The sequence below is a fragment of the Leucoraja erinacea genome, chromosome 20, assembly GCF_028641065.1.
Source record: "Leucoraja erinacea ecotype New England chromosome 20, Leri_hhj_1, whole genome shotgun sequence".
In the NCBI taxonomy this organism is placed as follows: Eukaryota; Metazoa; Chordata; class Chondrichthyes; order Rajiformes; family Rajidae; genus Leucoraja; species Leucoraja erinaceus.
The window spans coordinates 6,000,236-6,021,434 of NC_073396.1; the positions used below are offsets into that span (position 1 = coordinate 6,000,236).

Below are 21,199 nucleotides of genomic sequence, written 5' to 3' on the forward strand. Positions count from 1 at the left end.
GTACAATAGGTAGAACAAAGGGGACGATGCAGAGTGCAGAATATAGTTCTCAGCAAAGATAACACACAAATTGTTGGAGTAACTCAGCAGGACAGGCAGCGTCTCTGGTGAGCAGGAATGTGTGACGTTTCGGACCAAGACCCTTCTTCAGTCCGAAACGTCACCCATTTCTCCAGAAACCTCTCCAAACATGCTGCCTGTCCCGCGGAGTTACTCCAGCATTTTGTGTCTATCTTTGGTTTAAACCAGCATCTGCAGTTCCTTCCTACACAAATACTGCAGTTCTCAGCATTGTAATGTAACAGTTCCATAGACAATGTCCATAAGGGGTTAGACCCGACAGCTCATTACACTGGGATACAGATGGGTGGAGATTATCAAAGACCATAATCAATCATTGAGGAATTGATTGTGTTTATACACTTTGCCTTTTTTAAAATGCATTGTCTATCCACACAGAACGTCGTTAATGAAGCACTCCCAAGATTTACCAAGAAAATGAAAGCATTGATACCACCGAGTGATGTGCTGGCATTCATTGATGTCATTTATCGGCAGCTGTATTTACAAAAGGCATCAAATGCCGCAACAAGTATGTCGTAAATATAAGTATCATGCATATTAGAAATAGATATGCCATATGTTTTAGATTTAAAGATACAACGTGGAAACAGGCCCCACCGAGTCCGTGCAGATCAACGATTCCCGAACACTAACACTATCCTACACACACTAGGGACAATTTACAATTATACCAAGCCAATTAACCTACAAACCTGTAAGTGGAGTGTGGAAGGAAACTGGAGCACCCAAAGAAATCCCATGCAGGTCACTGAGAGAACATACAAACTGCATACAGACAAGCACCCGTAGTCAGGATCGAACCTGGTTCTCTGGCGCTGTAAGGCAGCAATTCTACCGCTGTGCCACTGTGCCGCCCATTCATATATGGTTACATATGAATATGGGACAAATGTTTCATAGAACAGTACAGCACAGGAACAGACCCCTGCGGCCCACAATATCCATTCGGAACATGATGCCAAGTTAAACTCATCTTCTGTGCCTACACTTGATAAATAAACTTCCATTGCCTGCATATCCATGTGCTTATCTAAAATTCTTTTAAATGCCACTATCGTATACGATATAGGAGCAGAATTAGGCCATTCAGCCTATCGAGTCTGTTCCACCGTTCGATCATGGCCGATCTATTTTCCCCATTGTCCTGCCTTCTCCCCGTAGCCTTTGACCCCCTTACTAATCAAGAACCTATCAATCGCCGCTTTAAAAATACCCAGTGACTTGGCCTCCACAGCTGGCTTTAGCAATGAATCCCACAGATTCACCACCCATTACCTCCACCTTGGCTGTGCATTCCAGGCACCCAAAAAACATGCCCCACACATCTGGTTTACACTTTGCCCTCTCTCCTTACAGCTCAAAATCTAATGCAACTGACAGTGTGTATGATGAGTCACATTTGAATAGATATTTGAGTTTAGTTTAGAAAGATAGAAAATAGGTGCAGGAGTAGGCCATTCGGCCCTTCGAGCCTGCACCACCATTCAATATGATCATGGCTGACCATCCAATTCAGTATCCTGTACCTGCCTTCTCTCCATACCCCCTGATCCCTTTAGCCACAAGGGCCACATCTAACTCCCTCTTAAGTATAGCCAATGAACTGGTCTCAACTACCTTCTGTGGCAGAGAATTCGAGAGATTCACCACTCTCTGTGTGAAAAATGTTTTCCTCAATGTTTTAGTGTCACATGTACCGAGATCCAGTGAAAAGCGTTTGTTGCGTGCTAACCAGTCAGCGGAAAGACTATACATGATTACAATTGAGCTATTCACAGTGTATAAGTACATGATAAAGGGAATAACATGAATAACGTTTAGTGCAAGAAAAAGTCCAGTAAAATCCGATCAAAGATAGTCCGAGGGTCTCCAATGAGGTAGATAGTAGCTCAGGACTGTTCTGTCGGTTTTGGTAGGATGGTTCAGTTGCCTGATAACAGCTGGGAAGAAACTGTCCCTGAATCTGGAGGTGTGCGTCTTCTGTACCTCTTTCCTGACGGGAGAGGGGAGAAGATGGAATGGCCAGGGTGAGACTGGTCCTGGATTACGCTGCTGGCCTTGCCGAGGCAGTGTGATGTATAAATGAAGTCAATGGAAGGGATGTTGGATTTCCCCATTGGGTACTCTATAAGAATACATTGTGGGGCCGAGAATGTATTCTTCTTGGGCTCTTGGAATCTCTGGAAAGCTAACTGTTTCTGGGGGTTGGATAAAATAATTGCGTTGGCTCAATGTGACATGTTGGTCTTTATTGGGCACATCGGTGGTATAAATTACTGTCAATTAATTTATAGTGTAAAACTGTGGACTTGCATTGAATTAATGGCATGCGTAGCCCTACCTGTTCCATTATTATATTTTGTTAATTGTTTACTCACTGAGCAGAATTTTCAGTGATTGTTTAAGATTAAACAGCAAACTGAAATGTTTTTTTCATCTTCTCAATCAGACTGTACATTGGGGCAGATAACAGCAGGAGACATTAATGATTTGACACCAGCCATTTACGATGCAAACCAGCTAAACCTTTGTTTGAGTGATCGTGTGTTGGACAATAACGTCCTTCAACTGGGGTCTCTATCCTGTAATCCCTCTCAGCTGGAGGTTCTGAAAAACAGACTGCTGCAGGTAATGTTCACAAAGGAGGCGCCAATCATGAAATCATTCACAATGATTCAAATATAATTAGCAGACTGTTTTTGATTTAAAATGGAGAGCTGCTTCCTAATGACTCCAGTGATGTGGGTTCAATCTTGTTGCATCTCATTGTCTGTACTTGTTTTCACCTAGCACACAGCTAACATGGCCTGTTTCCTTTATCATCATTACCTTTTTGCATACCTTTCATTAATTTGTTCTATATCTCCGTACATCACCGTCTATATCTCCCATTTCTCTTTTCCCTGACTCTCAGTCTGAAGAACGGTCTCAACCCGAAAGTCACCTATTCCTTTTCTCCAGAGATGCTGTCTGACCCGCTGAGTTTCTCCAGCTTTATGTGCCTGTCTCCGGTTTGAACCAGCATCTGCACTTCCTTCCCAAACTTACTGTGGGTTTGATGGGCTATTTCTCTGCTGTTTGACAGTGGTTCGTAGTGGAAGCAATCAACTAAATAAGTCAGACACAAGGAACTGCAGATGCTGGTTTACCACAAAGTGTTGGAGTAACTCAGTGAGCCAGGCAGCATCTCTGGAAGCCCAACACAAGTTGGCCAGGCGAGGAGATGAGAGAGATGTCAGTTCGTGGGAATTGCCCTAGTACAATGAGCGCGGGGGCCGACTGGGCTTTGAACTTTGAATAATGGTGGCAATAATGTCGGTGCTCGCATGAGTAATGTATGCAAAATAAATTTCACTGTGCAGTTACAGAGGTGACAAATAAAGCACTGTTGAACTATTGATCTCTTCAGAACATGGTTAGATGATTTGTGTAGGAAGGAACAGCAGATGCTGGTTTAAACCGAAGATAGACACAAAAAGCTGGAGTAACTCAGCGGGTCAGACAACATCTCTGGAGAAAAGGAATGGGTGAAGTTTCGTCCCGAGTTATGCTGTTAATTCAGAATGACTGAAGAAGAGTCTCACCCCGAAACGTCACCTATTCCTTTCTCCAGAGATGCTGTCTGATCCGCCGAGTTACTCCAGCTTTTTGTGTGTATCTTATGGAAAGATGATTTTTTTGAGTCGGTACCCTTCTTCGGACTGATCAACTAATTAATTCAGTCTGGTACCAAATATATTAAATAAAACAAATAACTTTAAGTTTTATCTTTATGCTATTAATCATGTTGTTAAATGACTGAATGTTATTATTTGGGTCTTTTAAAATAGATTTTCCCCAATGGGTTGCCAGAAGACAGGATTCAACTTCTGGGGAACATTTCCACAGTGTTTAATGCAACGGACGTGAATAATTGGAATATCAGTGATGTTGATACTCTTTCTGAACTACTGAAGCCACAACTACAAAATACATTGGTATGTAAACCAGAAAAACATTAACTTAAAAAAATATCATTAGTTTACAAAAATGTGGACTTGTTTCTGAAGCAAAGTGAAGTTGAACACTTAAACCCAGATATTATAATGGTGGCGCAGTGGGAGAGTTGCTGCTTTACAGCGCCAGAGACCCAGGTTCCATCCTGATCTAGGGTGCTGTCTGTACGGAGTTTATACGTTCTCCCCGTGACCTGCGTAGGTTTTCTCTGGGTGTTCTGGTTTCCTCCCACACTCCAAAGAAGTACAGGTTTGTAGGTTAAGTGGCTTGGTATAATTGTAAATTGTCCCTAGTGTGTGTAGAATGGTGTTAGTATGCGGGGATTGCTGGACGGCACGCACTTGATGGGTCGAAGGGCCAATTTCTGTGCAGCGTCTCTAAACTAAATTCCATTGTTGCAGAATTATTGTTAACGAGGCAAGGAAGGGGGAATTCAGGGTTCTATCTGTTTTCATCCCTTTGTGGTCCCATGAAATAATTCTGAATGAGGAACACTAGTGGGAGAATCTAGGACCAGAGGCCATAGCTTCAGAATAAAAGGACATAAGTTTAGAAAGATGAGGAAGGTTTTGTTCTGTCAGAGGGTGATGGTGAATCTGTGGAATTCATTGCCGCAGACAACTGTGGAGGGCGTCAATGGATATTTTCAAGGCGAAGATTGACAAATTTATGGATAGTACAGGTGTCAGGGGTTATAGGGCGAAGGCAGGAGAATGGGGTTGAGAGAGAAAGATAGCTCAGCCATGATTGAAGGGCAGAATAGACTTGACGGGCCAATTAGCTTTATTCTGCTCCTAGAATTTATGAACTTTTGAAAAGTAAACGGTCAAAAACATATTTAAGATATCTCTCTTTGCACTAATCACTTAAATCTTCAAATCTCTTTCTGCAGGTTGTATCCATCATAACAAGATATCTGCAGTTAGGTGGAAGCTTAAATGCTGTTGCTTTGAAAGCTATTGGTGGAGTAAACTTGTGCTTTCTGAATGAAAGCCAGTTCATAATTTCAAACCTAACGTAAGTATTGAATCCTTCCGATATTGGAGATGATAATTAATGTGGAAAATATGACAAGGCACTTTACAGATTAGATGGGATTTCATGATTGAACATTGCAAGATTTAATAGGGATCTGAGGGGTAACTTAACAAAGTGTGGTGGGTGTATGGAACCAGCTGCCAGAGGAGGTTGTTGAGGCAGGGACTATTGCAACGTTTAAGAAACATTTAGACAAGTACATTGATGGGACAGGTTTGGAGGGATATGGGCCAAACGTAGGCAGGTGGGACTGGTGTAGATGGGACGTGGTGGCCCATATCCCTTCAAACCTGAAGAGCCTTTTTTCCATGTTGTATGACTACAACATAAATTTGATCTTTCTCAAAATATCCTGTATTTCATCTCTGTAACATCAGCAATAGCAAGCAGTACTATATTCAAAGTTTTAAACTGGGATAATTTTTGCAGACCGGATCTTTGAACAATAACACCAATTGGTAGTGGTCCACATAGGTCTGTAGACAATAGTTTGTTTATTTACTTCAAATGAATTCCAGTGGAAAGGAATTAATCTAAATATTGCCAAGCAGTTATTAGAAGGAGGAAAGTGGATCCAGTATTGCCAATTTTAGTCACTCAATATGTTATTATGTTCTTATTTGCAACATTCAACTTGACCCATGCAGTGGAAACCAAAATATCTCCAATAGAAATTTTTTTTTTTTAAAGTTGAATGTCTAACTGGGGCAGCACAGTGGCGCTGCAGTAGAGTTGCTGCTTTACAGTGCCAGGGACCCAGGTTTGATTCTGACAATAAATGCTGTCCGTACTGAGTTTGCACTTTCTCCCTGTGACCGCGTGGGTTTCCTCCAGGTGCTCCCTCCCACATCCCAAAGACGTGCAGGTTTGTAGGTTAATTATCTTCTGTAAATTGCCCCTAGTGAGTAGGGTAGAACTAGTGGTCGCTGGTTGGCGCAGACTCGGTGGACCGAAGGGCCTATTTCCATGCTGTATCTCAAAAGTCATGTGATAGGAGTAAAAGTAGACCATTTGGCCCATCAAGTCTATTCCGGCCATTCATTCATGCCTGATCTATCTCTTCCTCCTAACCCCATTATTCTGCCTTCTTCCCATAACCTCTGACACCCGTACTAATCAAGAACATTACAACAGTTAAAAAAATTGGCATTTAAAAAAAATAAAAAATTCAAATAACTCAATTTAACTGTGTGTGTGTGTGTGTGTGTGTGTGTGTGTGTGTCTGTGTGTGTGTGTGTGTGTGTCTCTGTATGATTTAAAATGCAAATGCATTACAATCATCTAATTTTTAGATAAGCGATATATATTTACGGTATTTATTCCGATGTGATAAATAATAGTTTTATTCAGTGTGCATTAAGTTGGGAGACTTATGTGGAAATGAGTCTCTGTACCCTATCTTGGTATGTTTGTATTGGAATGTGGAGCTGTTCTTAGCAAAAGGAAGATATTTAACGCTATAACCCATCTCTCTCAGGGATGCTGGAGCACTGGACCTCTCTACTTGCACACAGTCATCAAAAGATTTCCTTTACATCGAAGCATTCTCCGTACTTGGATCTCAACAAGGGGACCCAATCCCTTACTTCAACCTCATAAAAGCATACATAGGTCAGTGACAAGATGTTTCATACAGAGAGTGGCGAATCTCTGGAACTCTCTGCACAGAGGGTAGTTGAGGCCAGTTCATTGGCTATATTTAAGAGGGAGTTAGATGTGGCCCTTCTGGCTAAGGGGATCAGGGGGTATGGAGAGAAGGCAGGTACGGGATACTGAGTTGGATGATCAGCCATGATCATATTGAATGGCGGTGCAGGCTCGAAGGGCCGAATGGCCTACTCCTGCACCTAATTTCTATGTTTCTATGTTTGTGTTTAAAAATAACAATTGATATTATTTTGAGAAGAGCTAAATGGGATGAGGTGGTATTCATTTGATATTATTTGACCTGATGTGTTATCTTCTATGAAGGATATGGTAGCATTAAAACATGTCTTAAAAATGCTTTCAAAAATATTTGTCGGTAGTTTATGAGCTTTTATCTCAGAAAGTATTGATTATAGAATTTTTTCGGGTAAAATTTTTATCTCTAGAGGACATAGGTTTCAGGTGAAGGGGGAAAGAATTAATAGGAATCTGAGGGAGAACCTTTTCACACTAAAGGTAGTAGGTATATGGAACAACCTGCCAGAGGAGGTAGTTGTTCAAGAACATTTCGACAGGACCAGACAGGTTTAGAAGGGTATGGGCCAAACACAGGCAGGTGGGACTAGTGTAGATGGGACATGTTGATTGGTATGGGCAAGTTGGGCTGAAGGGCAAGTTGGAGTATTGTGAGCAGGTTTGGGTCCCATATCTGAGGAGGGATATGCTGGCTCTGGGAGGGTCCAGAGGTGGTTTACACGAACGATCCCAGGAATTATTGGGTTAACTTATGATGAACATCTGACAGCACTGGGCCTGTACTTGCTGGAATTTAGAAGGATGAGGGGGGGGACCTCATTGAACCCTGCCGACCTGGATAGAGTGAATGTGGAGAGGATGTTTCCATTAGCGGGAGATTTTAGGACCAGAGACCATATACTGAGAATAAAAAGGAGATGAGGAAGAACTTCTATAGTCAGAGGATGGTGAATCTGTTTAGGTTCATTGCCACAGTAGTCTGTGGAGGCCAAGTTAATGGATATTTTAAAGGCAGAGATAGATAAATTCTTGGTTAGTATGAGTGGCAGGGGTTATGGGGAGAAGGCAGGAGAATGAGTCAACCTCAGAATGAGGCAAAGATCGATCAGCCACGAATGAATGGGGTAGTAGACTTGATGGGCCGAATGGCCTAATTCTGCTCCTATCACGTATGAAATTATGAACTTATGACAGAAAACCTGGTGCTATGAACTGAGCTGATGATGAAAGCTTGCTATTTGCAACTAATCTACCTGGAAGTTTAAATAAAAAGTGGGGGATTAGGTCAAAGTAGAGAGCGAAATAGAGCAATTCTGGAACTTTGATAGATAAAACTCTGGAATTTTATACCGCCTGAATAATCTCGAACATATTGACTGATCGACAAGTTCAATCCTGATACTCTATGCCGTTTTTAATGCAAAGCTGAATGCTGTAAGAATAAACAAATTCCTACCTGTGATATGCCATTATATATCATTAATAAGCTATACGAATGCATTTAAAATGATTTCAGTTAAAGTATCAAACTACTTCACAAAGTTTATCCAAGCAGTTTTCTAGACTTGTAACATTTCTGTATTTCATCTAAGGTGGAATTCCTCTGGGTGATCTGGAAGCTCTTGCAAACAGAGAAGTGGAAATGGATATTGCAACCTTTACAAGTCTGAATCCCCAAGTAGTAAAGGTGGGTATGACCTCCTTATTGCTCTTCTTCACTGATGTACCTTATGGAGTGGGCGCACCATAGAAAGCACAGGAATCACAGCTTGGTTTGGCAATTGACTTGCCCAAGACCACAAGAAATTACAGGGACTTGTAATCACAGCCTAGTTCCATCATACAAACGCATCTCAGCCTGCCCAGCTACACCGTTTATATTTGGGCCTTTGGCACTCTATCAGCTGTACCACCTTGCCCTCGGAGGATTTTCTTTAGAGATACAATATGAAAACAGGTACTTCAAACCACCGAGTCCACACCGACCAATTTTCACATTAGTTCTATGATATCCCAGTTTTGCAACATACACAGGATGAGCTATTTACAGAAGCCAATTAAACTACAAAACTGTACATCTGTGGAATGTGGGAGGAAACCAGAGCTCTCGGAGAGAACCCACGTGGTCACAAACTCCATACAGACAACACCCGTAGTCAGGATCGAACCCGGATCTCTGAAGCTGTAAGGCAGAAACTCGACCACTGCTGCGCTGCCCTGCGTTGCCGTGTGAAGCAAACTTAATTAACAATGGCTTTTCTTGTTTCAGCACCTGACTGCCCAAAATCTGATCAATTTGCTTGGGTACAACGTTCAAGCTCTTCCAAGTGCAGTCAATGAAACTGTGTTAGTGGTCTGGGTGAATTCACACTTTGAATCTGAAGTCAGTCGGCTGGGTCTGTCAGGAGGGTCTCCAGATCCTACACGAGGCATGTATCTCCCTTAAAAGAATGGCAATGCTTTGCACAAATATACAAAAATATTCTTTTAAGCATGCAAAACATCTATTGGTAGTTGTTGTGTACTTATAGTCAAATTTTCTTTGGGTAACATGACTGCCTGTTGTATTGTTAGTTTCTTTCTCTTCTGATTTTTTTTCTTTTGTAACATAGAACATAGAACAGGCTCTTCGGCCCACAATGTCCATGCCGAACATGATTCCAAATTAAACCCATCTCCTCTGCCTGCACTTGATCTACATTCCTCTATACCCTGCCACTCCACATGCACAATCAAAAGCCTCTTAAATACCACTGCTGATTCTGCCTCCACTACAAACCCCAGCAGTGCATTTCATGCACCCACCATACTCTATATAAAAAAAAACTTGCCCCTCACATTTCCTTTCAAATTCACCCCATTCCACCTCGCCTTGAAGCTTCGCCCCCATATCTTTGCTATTTCCACCGTGGGGGAAAAAAGATCCTGTTTGTTAACACTAAATCTGAATCTGTGTGTTTATATTAATGTCAAAAGTGTATATCTCATAATATTTTTCTCTTTCACACCTGAAACAGAGAGAATATTTTGTGCAGACAAAGACAGGTAAGAATTTAAGGGAAAGCTTACTTTGTGCCCTGCCTCAGGCAGACTAAAGCCAATGTTAATATGCGAGCCCGATGCATTTGATCTGGAAAGATGCTACATAGTATAATTTAGTGCATCAATTAATGCACAGATTTTGTTAATGTTAACCCACATAAAATGTGAATGCATATGACCTTTAGTTGACTACTCCTGTACTATTCAGAATGATGGATTTTTGCAGTACACATATTCGCAACTGCAAATGGAGTTTGTCAAGACTAAAGTGAAACAGATCTATTTTCATTCAAGCCAGTCTGAAGAAGGGTCTCGACCCAAAAGGTCACCTATTTTTCTCCAGAGATGCTGTCTGCCCCACTGAATTACTCCAGCTTTTTGTGTCTTAACTGTGATTTCTAAAATATTTTAAGTAGAATTTGTACATAACAGGTCAAATTTAATTTGTATTTAGCAGTAAATATTAATTTGAGATGTTTTGAGAACAATTTCTAAAATAAAAAGATTTTAATATTTTTCTTGTAATCTAACTGCTTTGATTCAATAAATATTAGAAAAAATATCAGTTAAAACATAGTCCATTATTAGCACTTGAATAAATAATACATAACTTACAAAACTTACAAAATTCTTAAGGGGTTGGACAGGCTAGATGCAGGAAGATTGTTCCCGATGTTAGGGAAGTCCAGGACAAGGGGTCACAGCTTAAGGATAAGGGGGAAATCCTTTAAAACCGAGATGAGAAGAACTTTTTTCACACAGAGAGTGGTGAATCTCTGGAACTCTCTGCCACAGAGGGGGTAGTTGAGGCCAGTTCATTGGCTATATTTAAGAGGGAGTTAGATGTGGCCCTTGTGGCTAAGGGGATCAGGGGGTATGGAGAGAAGGCAGGTACGGGATACTGAGTTGGATGATCAGCCATGATCATATTGAATGGCGGTGCAGGCTCGAAGGGCCGAATGGCCTACTCCTGCACCTAATTTCTATGTTTCTATGTTTCTATAATAAAATCTCTGTTCGAAAGTAGATTTTCCAGATGGATGTTGATGGTCAAAGCCTGTGAGCATGTTCATTTGTGCTAACATTTGTATAAAGAAGTAGGATTTGGGTAACTGAGACCAATGGAAATCAAATTTCCCTGGCCCATTGGCTATAATGTCTTTGAGGAAAGCAGAAGCCTTCAGATCAACAAGGAAACCAGCTTCAAATAATCGTTTCAAATCATTTCAAATGATCTTGGTGACAGAGACCCTGTGTAACTCTGAGAAAGAGAACAAATAATTTAAGTAATTGTTTTTGTCGAAAGCATTAATTGTTTTTTTTATTAAGGATATTTAATTCAATCACAATGGAAATGTTTTGATTTTCTTCCCACAGTTCGGCTCTTAATAATTTCATCATTAACGTTAATCCTGAACAGTTCTGCAACTTTAACATCACGGAATACGCATGTGCGAAGGTGAGAATGGGTCACAGTGTAAAGATCATGTAGGGATGTATATTTAAGTTGCTGAGGGACAGATGTCAGTAGAATTCTGCATTGTGCTTCTTTTCTCTATTAATCTGATTTACCTACCGATGAATGAAATGGATTGAATGTCTGAAGGCTCAAAATTCCATTCCTCTATGTCAGTGGTTTTTAAGCTTTTCAGCCCCACGACCCATCAGACATTCTTGGTCAGTACCGTAACTCCCAAAACAAAAATTGGAAAAAAAAACAGCTCGATTTATTAACACATGTCTGCCAATTTGTTCATGATATATGTATTTTTATTTCTATTTATTTTTTACTGCACACTGAATGGACACTGGTTGAACAACGTTTTTTTGTTTCCTCTGGGTATGTGAGTACTCGGGAAAATGACAATAAAGATATACTACATGATTGAGAACTTTACCACTCGAAAGCCAGCTCACCTCTGCGTGGAATATCAAAACAGTGAAATCTGCGCCAATTTCTTCACACATTGCTTTGAAGATTCTTGAGTTTGTTGTGCTCCCTTGGATGTTCACAATCTTCACCACATCTGAAAGCACTTCTCAAAGCCAGGAGGGAGAGTCTTCATCGCTAAACCATGACGATGTATCATGCAATAGGTGAAGGAGACATGTAGAGCGACATCCTTCACAAAGGCTTTGAAGCCGGATCTGCATCCGACTATGGAAGGTGCCCCATCTGTACACACCCCGACAAGTTGTTCCCAGCCAAGCTCATATTTGATGAGGACATAGAGTCTATGTGCTACACCCAGTGATTAATACTTCTATATTCTGACAAGAATTGCAAAGGCATAGTCGCACAGTGGTAGAACTGTTGCCTCACAGCGCCAGATCCTGACTATGGGTGCTTATTGGTACGGAGTTTGTACGTTCACCCCGTGACCTGCGTGGGTCTAAGACATACAGGTTGTAGGTTATTTGGCTTTGGTATATTTGTAAATTGTCCCTAATATGTGTAGCATGGTATTAGTGAGTGGGGATCACTGGTCGGTGCAGACTCAGTGGGCTAAAGGGCCTGCTACTGTGCTGTATCTCTAAACTAAACTAAACTAAACTAAGCTAAACAATGGATAATTCAAAGACTTGCAAATACAGCCATGTTCATTGCATACTTTACCTATTCAGCATCATCCCAAGAATTCAAGGATTTATTGGATAATATCAAGCAGAATTGTGTGTTTTGATGGAACATGGACAACTCATAAACTGGCAGAGGATGTTACAAGATATTGATTTTGATTGAAAGATGCAGCATGGAAACAAGCCCTTCAACCCACCGAGTCCACGTCGATCATTGATCACCCGTTCACACTGCATCTAGTTCACCTATGTGTAGGAAGTAGATGCAAAAATTCCACTTTCTAATCTATTCCCTACACACTAGGGGCAATTTACAGAGTCCAATTGACCTACAAGCCCACCCGTCTTAGAGAAGTGGGAAGAAACCGAGGCACCTGAAGGTTGTCACTGGGAGAACGTGCACAGCACCCAAGATCAGGATTGAACCCGGGTCTCTGGTGCTGTGAGGCAGCGTCTCTACCAGCTGTGTCACTGTGCTATGTAAGACTATTTCTGTAATACATCGTGGAAACATTGGTTACTAAGGAAGTGAATATTTTGTGACATATTAGATGATATATTATGATATATTAAAATATCTTGGCTGGCTAATCACATTTTTCTGTATGAATTCCATTGCAGACTGATTTACTGAACCGTGGCATAAATAGTGATGCCTTGACGAGTATTTTTGACTGCTTTATTGGCGACCAGGCTCTGAATATCTCAGATGAAACAGCGTTGACTGTTTTCTTGCAGAAATTTAATGAGACTACACTAAATGAAGCATTGGAGAAATTGAATAGGAAGGTAACTAATTATAGGTTTGCTTTAATTTATTTATCTTTGGGATGTAATAAAATGGATTCCCCTGAATACAATTGCACACTTGGCTAAATCAGGTAGGAATGGCAATTTATTTTCCCTTTTTGGGGATTGGTATTAGCAATACAGTCACTTAACCCCCCCCATTCCCGCACTGATCTTTCTCCTTTCTGTCCTGGGTCTCCTCTACTGTCAGAGTTAGGCCCAATGCAAATTGGAGGAACAGCACCTCATATTTTGCTTGGGCAGCTTACAACCCAGGAATATTGATTCCTCTAACTTCAAGTAACCCTTGCGTTCCCCCTTTCTCCGTCCCTCCACAACCTTAGTTCTCTGACTAGTTTCTCTGTCCTCCTGATTACATTTTGACTGATTGTATGCCTCGTTGTCACCTTCCCCATAACCAACAATGAACAATTCTACATTTTCCTTGTTCACCATCTCCTTTGATTTGTGTTTTCACACCTTACGGTTCCATATCTCTATGTCTCCCTCTCCCCTGACTCTCAGTCTGAAGAAGGGTCTCGACCCCAAACGTCACCCATTCCTTCTCTCCAGAGGTGCTGCCTGTCCTGCTGAGTTACTCTAGCAATTTGTGTCTACTGTTTTATGACAATCCAGCAGATTTGTGCTTATCATTACAATGTGGCCATTCTCTTATTAAAATCTGAATTCTTCTTGGAGTTTAACCTCCTGCTGTCGACTTGAACTCTGGTCTTGAGTTATTATTCCAGGCCTCTGGGTTCCTTGTCCAGTATTGTAACCGGTGCAGTGTCACCGAGTTAGGTCAACTTTTCTTGTACTACTTTGAATCCATAAGATCGGGGGTGGAAATGAGACGTTTAAAATGGTAAAATTGTTTGACAGAGTGTATGCAGTGAGATCATAGTTCTCATGAGAGGCTAAATCAGCTTCAGTAGTTCAATGGTGCGTTTATTGTCATGTGTACAAAGTGCAAACGCACAGTGAAATTATTTACTTACAGTAGAATATCACCATTCGTAAGCACAACACCAATTGGCAAATTGTACAGAAATAGTCTACTGATCCTGCATGCAAGAGGCGCCAGGTTTGGCACCATTTTCAAAGTTCAGTCTGGGCTCTCTAGTTGTTATGAGCGCTTATGTATTTTGAGGAATAGATCCTCTAATTTGAGGAAGAACGTTCTTGTTATTGAAGGAGTGCGGCATAGGTTCACAAGGTTAATCCCCGGGATGGCGGGACTGTCATTTGTTGAAAGAATGGAACAACTGGGCTTGTATTCACTGGAATTTCACTGGAAGGATGAGAGAGGATCTTATGGAAACATATAAAATTATTAAGGGATTGGACAAGCAGGAAACATGTTCCCAATGTTGGGGGAGTCCAGAACCAAAGGCTACATTTTAACTATAAGGTGCAGGCCATTTTGAACTGAGATGAGAAAAAACTTTTCCACCCAGAGAGTTGTGAATTTGTGGAATTCCCTGCCTCAGAAGGCAGTGGAGGCCGATTCTCTGGATGCATTCAAAAGAGAGTTAGATAGAGCTCTTAGGGCCATTGGAATCAAGGGATATTTGGGGAAGGCAGGAACGGGGTACTGGTTGTGGATGATCAGCCATGATCACATTGAATGGTGGTGCTGGCTCATAGGGCCGAATGTCCTACTCCTGCACCTATATTCTATGAGTCTATCTGGAAACATGACTTCCTCATCATATTGTGGAAGAAGAATGGATAGCACTACATTAATGGTGAATTGACTGAGAATGCCTGATCAGATTGATTGATGATTACTGTTCATAGTTTTCTTTGATTTCTCAGACTTGACGCTGAAATTCCACCTGATTAGCACTTTAGTTCTCAATCCCTTTGTTTCTGTGAAATCGGCATCTGTAGAAAAGGCTGTTTAGCAATGTGTAATTGTTTCCTGAAAACTTTGTACTGCTATCTTAATTGGAGTGTTCAAAACTGATCGCAATATCATGTCATAGGGATGGCTTCAGAGGTACAGCATTAAGGGAGGAAAAGTGGAGGGAGCTGTGTCATGGAATCAAACAGCACGGAAACAGCCCCTTGGGCCCAACTCATCCATGCCGACCAAGATCCCCTATCGTTATCCTTTACCTATGCGCTGTGGACGGCATAATTGTATTCAAGTATAGTCTTTTCTTTGACTTGATGGCATTCTAGCAAAGGTTTTTCACTGTATCTCGGTGCACGTGACAATAGTTAACTAAACTAAAGCAAGCTCGCCCCATTTGCCCATCATGGTCAATTTGAAAGGAGTTAACGGACAGTTTTAATTATGTTTGTGCCATTCATTAATTGGTATCAGGTTTAGAAATATTGCTGATATGATACGTTATTACATCTCTTAAAACCATTGTTAGTGTACGTGATGACTGGGTGTCTTAACAATCTCTTGTAAACTAACTGCAGTCTGTAAGGTGTAAACTATATAGGTTGTAGTGTTAGATTTATGCTGATTAATATGGAATGCATTAATCACCATTTTATCGTGATAGGAGACAATTTGATTTCAGCATCCTGTGATAATTTCCAACATTGCCATTAACAGGGTAAATATGTGGATGATGTGAATTAAATATTAAATACCATTAAATTAAATACAGGGAAATTCGCAAGCGAGGGGACCCATGTGCTGAAATCAAATAATGGACTTGGATTTGAGACTCACGATAAGAAACCTATGCTCATCTCAGTCCACAATTCTGGGCTAATGTACACGATTATAAGACAAATGAAAATACTCTGGTTGTTGGGAATTAAAAGAGAAAGCACTCGATGAGCCTTGCAGTTCCGTGTACAGATATGGAGAGAGGCTGAATGTCTCATGTATTTACCTGACATCCAAAATGGATGATGTGAACAGGGTTACCCATAATGAACCCTGAAGAAGGTTCTCGACCCGAAACGTCACATATTCCTTTTCTGCAGAGCTGAGTTGGATGATCAGCCATGATCATATTGAATGGCGGTGCAGGCTCGAAGGGCCGAATGGCCTACTCCTGCATCTATTTTCTATGTTTCTATGAGTTACTCCAGTCTATCGTTCCGATGAGGGAATCTGACACAGGGTAGAATGTTGGAGTGATTAAGTGACCAAAATGATCTTTACAGTGTCATACGGCATGGACACGGGCCCTTCGGCCCAACTTATCAATGCTGATCGAAATGTGGTCCCACGCCCACATTTGCTTTGTATCTCTGTGTAAACCTTTCCTATCCACATAAATAACTCTAAGGCCACAAGAAGGGATAATGGGAGCATGGCTATAAAATGGTTACATTGGTGATTCTGATGGTGTAACAGAGTATGAAGGAAGCTTGGCATGTCTGGCAAAGTGGGAGAGTTTTTTAGCTCCCTCATCAGAAAGTGGAAGATGGATGTGAAGTGACTGGGAATGAGTGCTGAGATTATGTTGTCATTTTCATTGATTTCTCAGGCTTGACACCGAATTTCCACTTGTATATGTTAGTTCTCCATCGCACCTTGTTTTACTCTGTTTCCGAGAAACTCAACACAAGCTGCTGGAGTGGGGCATCCTCCAGTTATGGGCTCTGAGCTGCAATATTGAATCTTATCCAGCGCTCCTATTTTCTCTCGGAAATCAGGTCATTGTAAAGGAGACGCAGAGTGCTGGAGTAACTCAGCGGGCCAGGCAGCATCTCTGGAGAACACAAATCCTATGCATGTTCTCCAGAAATGCTGCCTGATCCACTGAGTTACTCCAGCACTTCGTGATCTTCTTTTATAAACCAGCATCTGCACTTCCTTGTATCTCGTTCTGAAGGGGAATGGCAGGACTGGGAGTAATGAAGGTGCTTAGGACTGGATTCTGAATCCACTCAGCCCTAGTCCCACCCAAGTTCTATAGAAAATAGGTGCAGGAGTAGCCCACTCGGCCCTTCAAGCCAGCACTGCCATTCAATATGATCATGACTGATCATCAAAAATCAGTACCACCTTCCTGCTTTCTCCCATTATCCCTAGATTCCGTTCGCCCTAAGAGCCATATCTAACTCTCGTGAATACATCTCCCATCTCTCTATTTTTCCAGGATGTGGATTTATTCTCTGCCATCTTGTAGTCATTTCCAAGCCCAAGTTTTGAAACTTGTGAAAGGTCATAAGGTCATAAGTCATAAGTGATAGGAGCAGAATTGGACCATTTGTTCCATTAATTTACTCTGCCATTCAATCATGGCTGATCTATCTCTTCCCCCCTAACCCCATTCACCTGCCTTTTGGCCATAACCACTGACACCCTGTACTAATCAAGAATCAATCTCGCTCTACTTTAAAAATATGCATTGACGGCCTCCACAGCCTTCTATGGCAAAGAATTCCACGGATTCACAACCCTCTGACTAAAGAAATTCCTTCTCATTCCTTCCTAAAGGAACATCCTTTAATTCTGAGGCTATGACCTATTTTCCTAGATTCTCCCATTAGTGGAAAGATCATTTCCACATCCACTCTATCCAAGCCTTTCATTATTCAGTATGTTTCAATGGGGCATCCCCTCATCCTTCTAAACTCCAGCGAGTATAGGTCAATGTTAACCCACTCATCCCTTGGATCATTCTTGTAAACCTCCTTTTTGAAATTAAGCACAATGTTATTTATTTCAGACTCCAAACACAGACACAATTCCTCTCCCGACGAAGGTCATATTTCTAAACTCTGTGTGGGACATTGTGAAGACAAATGAAAACTTAACTCAGCGGGACTTCCTGGCAGAATTGTTCCAAGAACGACTCAGGCCATTTATTGCTGGCATTTCCCAGTCGGCAGTGAGCCCACTTCTAACGAGAAACCTAACCTGTGATGGTTACCAAGAAGTGTGAGTAAACAACTCTTAGTTTAATCTAAATCGGAAGAATAACCCTTTAAACATTTGAATTTGTTATTACTTAGAACATGTAATTATCATTAACTGATTTGCCACACATTGAGGACGTTTCTTTCGATTACAATTCAGACTATTTTTATTAATGTGAACTATGTCAAATCTACAGTAATTTTAATTGTCTTTCTCTGTGATAGTGTTAAAGGACTTACTAATGGATTCGGAGACATGTCACAAGAAGTGAGAAGGACTGTCCTGAAACAGTGGATCTTTAATTACCTAAATACCACAGGTAATGTAGAAAACCAATTGCAATTATCCAATATATTGCAAATAATGTTAGAAGAATTGTTGGTAAAAATTTGTCGTTGATTTATTTCTTCAGAAATCTATAGACTGTATTTGGTTGCACTACTGACTTTGGTTACCTAGCACTATGATTATTAGTTTATTGCATTATTAATTTTCACTTGTGTGTTTATGGCCCTGTGAAGCAGCAGCAAGTAAGAATTTCATTGTTCCGTTAACAGTGGATATTGCAATGAAACAAGGCAAATGAGTGGCGCAGCAAGAGAGTTGCAGCCTCACAGTGCCAGAAACCCGGCTCCGATGCTGACGACAGGTGCTGTTTCTATGTAGTCTGTACGTTTTTCCTGTGACCACATAGGTTTTCTCCGGGTGCTTCGGTTTCCTCCTACATGCCAAAGACGTGCAGGTTTGTAGGTTAATTAGCTTCTGTAAATTGTCCCTAATGTGTAGGATAGAACTAGTGTACGGGTGATCAATGGTCAGCATGGACTCGGTGAGCTGAAGGGCCTGTTGCCACGCTGTATCTCTAAAACGAAATTAAAAAAAACAAATGCTGTTGATTTAGTTTAGTTTATATTAGAGATGCAGTGTGAAAACAGGCACTTTGGCCCACTGAGTCCGCACAGACTAGGGATCCCCACCCACTAACACAATCCTACACACTAACACAATCCTACACACTAGGGACAATTTACTATTTAAACAAAGCCAATTAACCTACAAACCTGTACGTCTTTGGAGTGTGGGAGGTAACCGGAGCACTCGGAGAAAACCCACACAGGTCATGGGGAGAACGTACAAACTCTGTACAGACAGCGCCCGTAGTCAGCATCGAACCTCGTCTCTGGAGCTGTGAGGCAGCCACTCTATCGCTGCGCCATTGTGCCACCCTAATTGGTTGATTATTCGTACAGAGAATGTTTCATGGAGTAATATCTTCATGTTCTACGAAGGACTATTTTGTATTCTTCCAATGATAAGAATGTGTACAAGAATGATTTAGTGATTGAAAACTCACCAAATGCTTTCTGCTTTTCCTCAGCGTTTTCTCTTAATTGTTATGAAGATCCAAAGTTTGTTGTATTTCTGAGGGATTCGTTTGAAATTTTAGTTCGCTTTCTAACCCTGAAGGATGTGTTTGCTCTTATGTCACTTAACAGTGTGTCTGAGGTAAAGATTAATTGATTATTCTTGTGGAATTGGGTAACTGGAATTGGGATGCCAGGTCAATATTATTCATGAGACCAGCCTGTAGCTATTACAACTAAACTAATAATAATCCCATTTTGATCAGTTCTACTGAATGTCTTTGACCTGAACATTTGACACTGTTTCTCTTTCCATAGGTGCTGCTTGACCTGCTGACTATTTAAAGCAGGGGTTCCCAACCTTTTTCGTCCTGTTTACCCCTGGCAACTTTAATAGCACATAACAAAATTATTTCACTTATTTATGAACAACTAATGATGAACAGATATTCTGGTATACCAGAACCAAACACAGTTAGTCAATGAGAATAAATATGTACAAATCCAGAATCAACAAATTTACCCCTTGGGTATGCACAATTTACCCAAGGTTGGGAACCTTTGATTTAAAGCATGATCTGTTTTAATTTTCTAGTTCTACACTGGAATAAACACTCTAAATGTATTTATAACGCTGCAAACAATTTAATCTGGGCCATTTCTTGGAAGAGTATAGAATAATTTCACCAGCTGTTCAGGACACAGCAGTGAACTCAGTGGGAAATGTCCTGCATTTATTGGCCCTGATTGAGTGCGTGCCTATCTGCTTCCCAGTAAATCAAACGTCCACATCAACATTTATGATAAAAGGAAGAAAGAAAGTCCTAAAGAAAGGTATAGGAGTCTGAAAATCATGACCTCCAGTTTCAGGAACAGCTCATCCCAACAACCATCAGGCTCTTGAACGGAGTGGGCCGAAGGGCCTGTTTCCATGCTGTATCTCCAATAAAAACGAAAGATTGCTTGCGCGTCTGCGTCCATCTCTTCTCTTGGTGGTACGTTGCCATGCTTCTCATTCACCCTGTGCCATCCAGAGTCAAGTAGAAAGAGTGACTTCCATAACAAATCAAAAACATTGATTTAAAGGGTGTACACAGCACAAACTTCATTAGAGATTGTCCATGACTAGGTAGAGCATCATGCTTTGCAGTTGAATTACAGATTAGTATTGAAGGACATCGTATTAGACCACTACCTACCGTGTTCCATGTGTTCAATGCTAGCAATGGTCACCAGGTTAATTCCCGGGATGGCGGGACTGACATATGATGAAAGATTGAGCTTATGTTCACTGGAATTTGGAAGGATGAGAGAGGATCTTATAGAAATATATCAAATATCTTAAGGAATTGGACAGGCGTGATGCTGGAAAAAAATGTTCCCAATGTTGGGGGAGTTCAGAGCCAGGGGTCACAGTTCAAGAATAAGGGATAGGCCATTTCGATGAGGAAAAACTTTTTCATCCAGCGAGTTGTGAATCTGTGGAATTCTCTGCCACATAAGGAAATGGGGGCCAATTCACTGGATATATTCAAGAAAGAGTTAGATATAGTTTTTAGGGCTAACGGAATCCAGGCATATGGGGAGAAAGCAGGAAGGAGATTCTGATTTTGGATGATCAACCATGATCATATTATAGACAAAAGACAATAGGTGCAGGAATAGGCCATTCGGCCCTTCCAGCCAGCACTGCCATTCAATGTGATCATGGCGGATCATCTACAATCAGTACCCCGTTCCTGCCTTATATCCCCTGATTCCACTCTCTTTAAGATCCCTC

General features: G+C 41.2%; 2 protein-coding genes across 2 annotated transcripts in view; both read left to right on the forward strand.

Annotated features, from left to right (window-relative positions):
- mslna (mesothelin a) overlaps positions 1 to 9,404 on the forward strand; it is an 86,498-nt gene extending 77,094 nt beyond the window's left edge. Inside the window, exons 45-51 of the mRNA XM_055651086.1 lie at positions 460 to 592; positions 2,534 to 2,712; positions 3,915 to 4,061; positions 4,973 to 5,097; positions 6,596 to 6,729; positions 8,394 to 8,488; positions 9,071 to 9,404. Of these exons, the coding sequence (XP_055507061.1) occupies positions 460 to 592; positions 2,534 to 2,712; positions 3,915 to 4,061; positions 4,973 to 5,097; positions 6,596 to 6,729; positions 8,394 to 8,488; positions 9,071 to 9,247 (990 nt within the window). The 3' untranslated portion in view covers positions 9,248 to 9,404. The remainder of the gene's footprint in view (positions 1 to 459; positions 593 to 2,533; positions 2,713 to 3,914; positions 4,062 to 4,972; positions 5,098 to 6,595; positions 6,730 to 8,393; positions 8,489 to 9,070) is intronic.
- The window catches only part of LOC129706689 (uncharacterized), a 33,381-nt gene continuing 21,585 nt past the window's right edge, over positions 9,404 to 21,199 (forward strand). Inside the window, exons 1-6 of the mRNA XM_055651088.1 lie at positions 9,404 to 9,846; positions 11,221 to 11,302; positions 13,045 to 13,212; positions 17,865 to 18,076; positions 18,280 to 18,374; positions 19,434 to 19,561. Of these exons, the coding sequence (XP_055507063.1) occupies positions 18,311 to 18,374; positions 19,434 to 19,561 (192 nt within the window). The 5' untranslated portion in view covers positions 9,404 to 9,846; positions 11,221 to 11,302; positions 13,045 to 13,212; positions 17,865 to 18,076; positions 18,280 to 18,310. The remainder of the gene's footprint in view (positions 9,847 to 11,220; positions 11,303 to 13,044; positions 13,213 to 17,864; positions 18,077 to 18,279; positions 18,375 to 19,433; positions 19,562 to 21,199) is intronic.